Source organism: Meleagris gallopavo, chromosome 9 (genome assembly GCF_905368555.1).
Source record: "Meleagris gallopavo chromosome 9, MGAL_WU_HG_1.1, whole genome shotgun sequence".
NCBI classification, from domain to species: Eukaryota; Metazoa; Chordata; class Aves; order Galliformes; family Phasianidae; genus Meleagris; species Meleagris gallopavo.
The window spans coordinates 1,606,810-1,615,426 of NC_139412.1; the positions used below are offsets into that span (position 1 = coordinate 1,606,810).

At 51.0% G+C, this 8,617-nt stretch overlaps 2 protein-coding genes across 2 annotated transcripts; one reads left to right on the plus strand and one right to left on the minus strand.

Moving 5' to 3' along the window:
- Positions 1 to 38: 38 nt before the first annotated feature.
- ERCC6L (ERCC excision repair 6 like, spindle assembly checkpoint helicase) lies at positions 39 to 5,276 on the plus strand. The gene is made up of 2 exons (XM_085230417.1): positions 39 to 185; positions 992 to 5,276. The coding sequence occupies exons 1-2, from the start codon at positions 154 to 156 to the stop codon at positions 4,794 to 4,796; spliced, it is 3,837 nt and encodes a 1,278-aa protein (XP_085086543.1). The 5' UTR covers positions 39 to 153; the 3' UTR covers positions 4,797 to 5,276.
- Positions 5,277 to 7,250: 1,974 nt separating this feature from the next.
- PIN4 (peptidylprolyl cis/trans isomerase, NIMA-interacting 4) lies at positions 7,251 to 8,024 on the minus strand. The gene is made up of 4 exons (XM_085230441.1): positions 7,866 to 8,024; positions 7,713 to 7,771; positions 7,507 to 7,626; positions 7,251 to 7,428 (listed from the first exon to the last, which is right to left on the minus strand). Exons 1-4 carry the CDS (start codon positions 7,903 to 7,905, stop codon positions 7,270 to 7,272), a joined length of 378 nt encoding a protein of 125 aa, XP_085086567.1. The 5' UTR covers positions 7,906 to 8,024; the 3' UTR covers positions 7,251 to 7,269.
- Between the last annotated feature and the right edge of the window lie 593 nt (positions 8,025 to 8,617).

The following is an 8,617-nucleotide window of genomic DNA, read 5'->3' on the forward strand; positions in this document are numbered from 1 at the left end:
CGACATCTCCCCCTAGCGGCGGGAGGACCGCTCGGCGCGCACGGCGGGGAGCTTTCCGTCCCCGGCCCCGCCCCCGGGCGCTGATTGGCCGAGCGCGGCTCTCCTGTGCGGGGCAGGGCGGGAAGGGTCGGGTTTGAAACGCGGCGCGGCGTCATGGCGGACAGCGATGAGGAGCGGTACCGGCGGTGAGGACGGGGTGGGGCCGCAGGGAGCAGGGAGCGAGGGCGATGGGGATTTAGGGGGTTATTGGGACAGGGCTGGAGAACTGGAAGTCCTAGGGGCCTGTGGGGCCCAAAGGTTTGGGGTGCATTAAAAAGATCGTAGCCAGCGGGTGGAGGGAGGTGATCCTCCCCCTCTGCTCTGCCCTGGTGAGGCCTCACCTGGAGTGCTGTGTCCAGTTCTGGGCTCCCCAGTACAAAAAGGACAGGGACCTCTTGGAAAGAGTCCAGCAGAGGGCCACAAAGATGGTGACGGGCCTGGAGCATCTCCCCTGTGAAGAAAGGCTGAGTAAACTGGGTCTGTTCAGCCTTGAGAAAAGAAGACTGAGAGGGGACCTGATCCAGGTCTGTAAATATCTGAGGTGTGGGGGGCAGAGCGGTGAGGCCAGACTCTTTTCAGCAGTGTGCGGAGACAGAACGAGGGGAAACGGCCAGAAACTGGAGCATAGGAAGTTCTGCACAAATGTGCGTAAGAACTTCTTTAGGTGAGGTGACGGAGAGCTGGAACAGGCTGCACAGGAGGGTTGTGGAGTCTCCTTCTCTGGAGATATTCAAGACCCGTCTGGACACCTACTTGTGCAACCTGCTGTAGGGAACCTGCTTTGGCAGGGGGTTGGACTTGATGATCTCTGGAGGTCCCTTCCAACCCCTACGATTCTGTGATTCTGTGAAGGGTTACGGGGATGTCGGGGGCCTGCAGGCTATGGGCTGTGTGCGGGCTGTGAGGAGGAGCGGGCTGGGGCTCAGCCGCAGTGCTAATGGCGGTCCTGCAGGCTGGTGATCGACGCCAAGGAGGCGGCGGGCAGTGGAGACCTGGAGCAGGCCCTGCAGCTGTTCCAGCAGGCGGCCGCCATCCGCCCCAGTGAGAAGCTGCGGGGCCGCATACAACGACTGGAGGCAGCGTTGGCAGAACTGGCAGCCGCGGAGGAGGAGGATGATGGCAACTTTGTGGATGTGTGCGGCAGCGGCCTGCTGCTCTACGGGGAGATGCATGAGAAGCTCTTCCAGCACCAGCGGGAGGGAGTTGCCTTCCTGTACCGCCTGTACCGGGAGGGTAGACCTGGAGGGATCCTGGCTGATGATATGGGCCTGGGGAAGACCATCCAGATCATCGCCTTTCTCTCAGGTATGTTTGACAGCGAGCTCATCCGGCACGTCCTGCTCATCGTGCCCACCACCCTGATCAGCAGCTGGCTGGCTGAGTTTGCTCGCTGGACCCCTGGTCTGCGTGTCAAGGAGTTCCATGGCACGAGCAAGATAGAGCGCACCAGAAACCTGGAGAAGATCCAGAGGAAGAATGGCATTGTCATCACAAGCTACCAGATGCTCATTAACAACTGGAAGCAACTTGCCAGCTGCCACGGGCAGGACTTTATCTGGGACTACATCATCCTTGACGAAGCACACAAAATCAAGTGCCCGTCTAACAAAACAACAAAGTGTGTGTATGCGATTCCTGCCAAGCATCGTCTCCTCCTCACAGGCACGCCACTGCAGAACAACCTGCAGGAAATGTGGTCCTTGTTTGACTTTGCATGCCAGGGCTCTCTCTTAGGAACGGCCAAAACGTTTAGAATGGAGTACGAGAATCCTATTACTAGGGCCAGAGAGAAGGATGCAACTGTAGGTGAGAAAGCACTGGGACTTAAGATATCTGAGAACCTAATGACAATTATAAAGCCGTATTTCCTCAGAAGGACTAAAGACGATATAAAAAAAAATCACACTGAGAAATCAGACACTCCTCTTCCTGAGGATCCACATGAGCCTAGTGCCCCTGTCATGCCATCTCTTACTAGGAAAAATGACTTTGTTGTGTGGGTGTACTTGGCACCAGTGCAGGAAAAAATCTATAGGAACTTTCTCTGTCTAGATCACGTGAAAGAATTGCTGACAACAACCCGATCACCTTTGGCTGAGCTGACCGTCTTGAAGAAGCTGTGTGACCACCCCAGGCTTCTGTCTGCAAGAGCATGTACCCAGCTGGACTTAGATGGACAGGAGTACTTGGAGCAGGACCACGGGAGTGAAGCAGCTGTGCTTTCCGGTGCCAACAAAATAGATCATCTGTCTGATGAGACTCTGATCCAGGAGTCTGGGAAAATGCTATTTCTTTTAGGACTCTTAGAGAGACTGCGGGAGGAGGGGCACCGAACACTCGTGTTCTCACAGTCGAGGAAAATGCTGGATATCATCGAGCGAGTTTTGTCTAGCAGACGATTTAAGATCATGCGTATTGATGGAACAGTGACCCACCTAACAGAACGGGAGAAGCGCATCAATGCCTTCCAGAGTAACAAAGACTACTCTGTGTTTTTGCTGACGACACAGGTTGGTGGCGTTGGTATAACCTTAACAGCAGCCAACCGAGTGGTGATCTTTGATCCCAGCTGGAATCCTGCTACAGATGCTCAGGCTGTAGATAGAGCTTATAGGATTGGGCAGAAAGAGAATGTGGTGATTTACAGGCTGATTACCTGCGGTACAGTGGAAGAGAAAATATATAGGCGGCAAGTATTTAAGGATTCATTAATAAGACAGACTACAGGTGACAAAAAGAACCCATTTAGGTATTTCTCCAAACAGGAACTAAGGGAGCTTTTCACATTAGAAGATACACGAACATCCACAACTCAGATCCAGCTGCAGTCTTTGCATGCCACCCAAAGACAGACTGATGTGCAGCTGGATGAGCACATTGCTTATTTGCACTCTCTGGAAATGTTTGGCATATCCGATCACGACTTAATATTTACAAGGGAAGTGACCCACGAGGAGCAGGCTGAGAGTGAGGAAGCCCATCAGTACATCCAACAGAGGGTACAGAAGGCCCATGAGCTGGTTCAGTTAGAGTCTCAGCTTAGAGATGTGAGGATGGAAGAGATCCGAAATGCCGCTGAGGAGACGTGGTCAAGACCACCAGAACTGGCTTCCCAGTCAAAGAAGAGATCTCCTGGGTTGAACAATATCACTAACTTTGTTTCACCACCAGCAGCTGATAAATGTGAAAATGACAAAGTTATTGATCTTACAGAGGACATGGAAGTCCAGGTTCTTGATGTCAGCTCTAAGATGACAAATCTGACTATTGAGTTAGGTGAAGAGAAACTGGCACAAGAGACATCTGGTATGGATTTAGAGCTGCTTACTAGCAGCGAGAAAGGGGAACAGCCCAATATACAAGAATCTGAACAAAATCTGGACTTGAACAGTATACCACTATCACCTGGACTTAGTCCACTTGATAAAGAGACTCAAATTCTTAAACAAAAACGATGTTCTCTTTATCATGTAAATTCAGATAGCTTGACTGAGGCTGGGAACGGCCCGTCTGAGCCTTCTCAGCATTCTTGTAACCAATCTGTCATGGCTGATGATCTCAAAAGGTTACAAGATACAGAAATGGCAGATCGGGTACTTGACTCATTTGCTGTCTCAGAGACAGAGAAGAATGATGTTTCTGAGCTAGCTTTGTCTGCCTCACCACCAGATTTATCAGATGTTTTACCAGAAGTCCATGCTGAGGTCCAGAAGGATCATGTGCTGGAAACCAGTTCGGAGGGTATGTCTGTGCCTTCTCTCCAGGATCAAGTTGACTTCAATCTGGTCCTGGAAGAGTCTGAAGGTGGACTGCAGGATGCCTCAAATGGGGAGAGATCAATGGAGCACCCAGAAGATGAGGACTTCCAACTAAAAGCAGAAAGTCTGTATAAATCACCAGCAAAAACTTGCTTAAGTGAGAATGGCAACTCTGGAAACCCCTGCCACACAGCTGAAGAAGATCCAAATAATTCTTTGCAAGGGAGTGAAGCATCAGAGGAAGGCAGCGCCATCCTCGTTTCAGGTAGAAAGAAGCACATGAGAAGAATTGTTTCAGATAGTGAGGATGAGGACCATTCTGTTATAAGCCTGGAGAAAGAGCAGTTTGATAAAAGGTCCTCTCCCCTGAACAGCCCTCTGCATCAGTTTATAGAAGGAATTAGTGCATCTACACCTAAGAATGACAGAAGTATAGCAAAAGCCATCTTTTCTCCCAAATTAACTAACAGCAGTAACAGGTCTACAGCTTCCAGGAGATCTCTCATCAACAAGGTGGTGGATGAGGTTGAGGATATTGGTGAAATCATGGGAACCACAGATGAAGAAGAAAACAGCCATGAGGAACAAGAAGGCTTTGCAGAAGAAGAAGCAGAAGAGTGTAGTGGGGAGTCTGCTGAGCCTGAAGAAGAACCTGCTGGAGAAACACTTAATTCAACTGGAGAGTCCTTCCATACAGAGGGTACGCAGTCTGAAGGAGGTGAGACAGAGTCATCTCAGGAGGAATCCACTGGTGATGCAGAGCTTCAGTCAGATGAGCAGCTGGAGTACTGCACCCAGGAAAGCTTCTCTACTGGTCAGAGTTTCTCCCCCCCTTCAGGTAATTACAGTACCTTGGTGGACAGAGGGAAGAATCTGAAGGACAGTGGAAAACTACAAGAGGCACTGAACTGTTTCCTGCAAGCTCTTGACATAAAAAGTGGAGATCCTGAAATTATGCTTATGACTCTAAACTTGTATAGACAGCTAGCCCAGAAATGAAACGTAAGCCTTTGAACAGTCTTATGAAATATGCATTCCTTTGTTAAGTAGTTTAACTCTTTTCACAGAATATTTGTCTGAACTACAGTGATTATTTTTTTTTAAACTTAAGACTGATGGCTGCAATTTATATTTCTTTCATGTTATGAAACTTTCAGTCGTGCTTAGTGAGCAAATCCAGCAACTCCTCCTGTTGTGTAAGAAACTGTCACATTTTAGGTGCTGGGAGAGAGATTTCACCGTGGACTCAGTTCACTAAATGAAATAAGTTCATGTTCCTGTTCACTTAATTAAAATACATATCTTTATACACAAATGCAGCTCTGGATTTGTGTTTCCAGCCTTCAGTTTCTCTTCTGGCAGGAGAGAATCTCACTAAGCTGAAGGTGTGGTTCCACAGCAGCTTACTGCAGTCTAAATTCCAACTGCTGCAGTCCCTCCCCTTCTCAATGTAAATAAAGTCCATGTGCCTACCTGAACCATGCCCTGCTATTTGGTGTAAAGCAGAGAACAGAACTGCCACAACCTGGATTTAAGCTGGTCTGAGAATACACATCCTGGGATGGGGGGGGAGATGGCATGCTGACCTCCATTACTTGTAAAATTTATAGCAGCAAACATCTGGTTTCAGGTCTAGCACCACACACAGCATCACAGAAAACCTTGTGCTCCAACTCCTGCCATTCTGCTATTGCCATAGAAGAGTTATGTAGCTGGGAGGTTGCAGGAGGACTGGAAATAGCTGTTAGACCTCGACTGCTGCAAGGTGCTGAACATTCTGAACCTTGGGTATTTCTGGATGAGTCAAGGGCTTCACAGGTGACTGGTCTGACCTTGCAGTCTCCCTCCCATCTTTCCCTCTGAGCAGTACCATCAAAGCCTGCTCTTGCACAAAGGCAGCAGGAAAACACAACAGCTTTAAAGTATTGTGCTGCTTTTTCTCTGGTGAAGTGGCCCTCTCACTCCCTTTCCACATTTGACTGAGCTGTGGAAATTCTTTTTATGAGGTACTATCAGCACAATGAATCTGAAATGAGTTCCTAGTGCAGTTCAAGTTTAAATTTACAAGAACCTCACTCTGGCTTTCAGCAATGCCTTGCTAGTCTGACTTCCCCCTCTGTCACCACAATGAGTTAAATTTGGCCCAGGTATGGGAATTTGAGTTCTCTGTACTAGATGACATGCCAAATACAAACAGGAGTCCCGTTGGTACAGGAGATGTACCAATGTGCTTTTGCTAATAGGTGTAGAACAAAGCCCTGGTAGCCTGGAAACAAGTAGTTTATTAATAAAGCATCACTTAAATGGGGCTGCATCTGCTCTCATGCTGTAAAAAGGCCTGTCTGCCTTACATAACAAAATATTAATGAGCTAGAGCTTTGCAAACGCTGGTTGGCTCATACAGACCTTCTGTTCTCTCAACAAAATGAAACAAATGTCCCCAAAAGCAGAGCAGGAGAAAAACCTGACCTGATTTCAGCCTCACCTCTTCATTGTGTCTGATGGTAGGAAGACCTTTTGTTCTATTTGATGTTTTGTCCACATCCCTAAGCCTTCAGACACACCAGTGTGCTCACCTGCAGCAAAGACGGCACCAGTTTGTCTTTCAGCAGACAGAAGATGAGTGCAGTGGGATATTTATTACTGAGATGCCAGAGGCAGGGACATACAGGGCCATCTCATTCACATCACAGTGTCATTTATCCAGTTTTACCAGAAGGACAAGGTGCACCTTACTAAGTTTTAGGCACACACTTCATGCCTAGCAGTAGGTGAACTGAGGGAGCAACAGGCATTTATTGGCCTTCCTCTAGCTTTTTCTTCTCTTATTCAAGCCTAAGTTACACAGCTTCTTCCTTGAGCTTTAAGGGGATAAGGTACAGATGATTTTGTATTTGGGGTGGCTACTCTTACACCTTCCCCCTTCCTACTACTGCTTTGTGCCTCCAGCCTCAGTAAAGGCTGCTGACTGAAAGATCAAGGAGCCTGCCCACAGCAGCAACCTTAAGCCCTAGCTGTAGCATTAGCTGGCCTCTAACAGCAGAAGGCTCTTCCCATGTTAAGTCCGAGCTCTGGAGCTGAACCTGTAGCGTCTGAGCTCCTGCATCCTTGCTGGTGAGGATAAAAGCAAATGCTCTTGGGAACCCCTTACCCTTTCCAGGTTGACTATATTTGCAGCCTGAGCTTTCACAGCTGTATATCATCATCTCTGTAGCAGGAAAAGCAAGGGGCTGGTCTAAAATCTACAAGCTGATGCAGATTTCAACACCTACATGCAACCTTTACCTTTTTCAGGAAACGCTTTACCTCTCTGTGCAGGGCCCCGTTCTCTACTGGCTGTGATTTGCACGTCCTGTAGGGATGGCCGGCTGTTTCCAAGCACCTGCTGGTTATGACCAATGTGCTCCTAGGTTCACGTGCCTGGGAAACGCTCAGAATTCAAGCAGCCATGAGTTCAACGGTCATTCATATTTTATTTCTTGCCTTCCACCATAATAATATGGTACCCAAACTTGGTTTTGACAGGGGGGTCCGTATACACCGGCTTGTCCATGCTGCTCACCGGCAGGGCAAACGCTGCATCCTGAAACGGTCCCACCATGGAGCCTCTGGTCATCCAGCCCAGGTCTCCCTGCAGGAAGGAACCGCCAGGGTTAAGCTGCAGACCTCTCAGAGCCGCAGGGCAGCGCTCAGCCAGGAGCAGCCTTACCCCCTGCCTGGCCTTGTCCTCGCTGTACTGCGAGGCCACCTCGCTGAAGCGCACGCCGGCCTTCAGCTTCTCCATGGCTTCCATGGCTCTGCCGTGCTTCTCGCACAAGATGTGCCGGACCTAGGGAGCAGGGGGGGCAGGAGGGGGCCGTGACGGGCTGCGCGGACCGCCGGCCCCGGGAGCAAGGAGGGGGAACCGGTACCCACCTTCACGGCGCTGCCGCCGCCCTTCGGGCCCTGGGCCTTGGCCTCGCCGCTCTCACCGCCTGCAAACAGCGCCATGAAACCGGGCCGGGGCTCCGAGCGCCGGTAGCGGCACCCGGACTGCTCTGCAGGCCTCCCTTCCCCGGCCCCGCTCACCCTTGCCCGCCTTGCCGCCGCCTTTCCCCTTCGGAGCCATCGCCGCTGGACGGCCGCGCTCAGCCCCAACCAGCACGCCTTGCGCCGCGACCCGCCCCGGGGCCTTGGGCCCGCCTCTTGTCTCGGGCCCTGGGCCTGCCCCCCGGTCCTTAGGCCTGCCCCCCGGTCCCTAGGCCTGCCCCCAACCCCTGGGCCCGCCCCCGTTCCCTAGGCCTGTCCCCGTTCCCTAGGCCTGCCCCCCGTTCCCTAGGCCTGCCCCCAACCCCTGGGCCTGCCCCCGTTCCCTAGGCCTGTCCCCGTTCCCTAGGCCTGCCCCCCGTTCCTAGGCCTGCCCCCAACCCCTGGGCCTGTCCCCGGTCCTTAGGCCTGCTCGTGGTGCTGTGGTGCCTTCTGCCCTCTCTTCGTTTCCACCTCCCTGGGTGCCGCAGGGTTCGGATGAACCATGGAGATATCTCAGAGTTGGGTGTTTTTTTTTTTTGTTTCCCTCCTTTTTTTTTTTTTTTTTTTTAATTCCTTCTTTTCCTGAGTTTCTCAGCCTAGACCCTAATTTAACGCTGAGATCTGCCATCCTGTGAGAGGGAAGGGAGCAAGTGGAAGTAACAAGAGGAGTTCAAAACAAACAACTGAGGCCAGCAGAGCCTCTTTAAGCTCAGCTCCAGCACAGGGCACATCCACAGAGGTGGTGCTCCAGGGAAGGGCACAGGGTCTCCAAACCAACCCTGGCCCCTGCTCAGCCCTGGCCCCATTGCTCG

Bases quoted from the DNA above. Each gene is read 5' to 3' on its own strand.
- ERCC6L (XM_085230417.1), top strand. From the start codon at position 154: ATGGCGGACAGCGATGAGGAGCGGTACCGGCG. The intron at 186-991 runs GTGAGGACGGGG...GCGGTCCTGCAG, and splicing joins GATGAGGAGCGGTACCGGCG to GCTGGTGATCGACGCCAAGG.
- PIN4 (XM_085230441.1), bottom strand. From the start codon at position 7,905: ATGGCTCCGAAGGGGAAAGGCGGCGGCAAGGCGGGCAAGG. The intron at 7,772-7,865 runs GTGAGCGGGGCC...CGCTGTTTGCAG, and splicing joins CGGCGGCAAGGCGGGCAAGG to GCGGTGAGAGCGGCGAGGCC. The intron at 7,429-7,506 runs GTAAGGCTGCTC...TCCTTCCTGCAG, and splicing joins AGGACAAGGCCAGGCAGGGG to GGAGACCTGGGCTGGATGAC.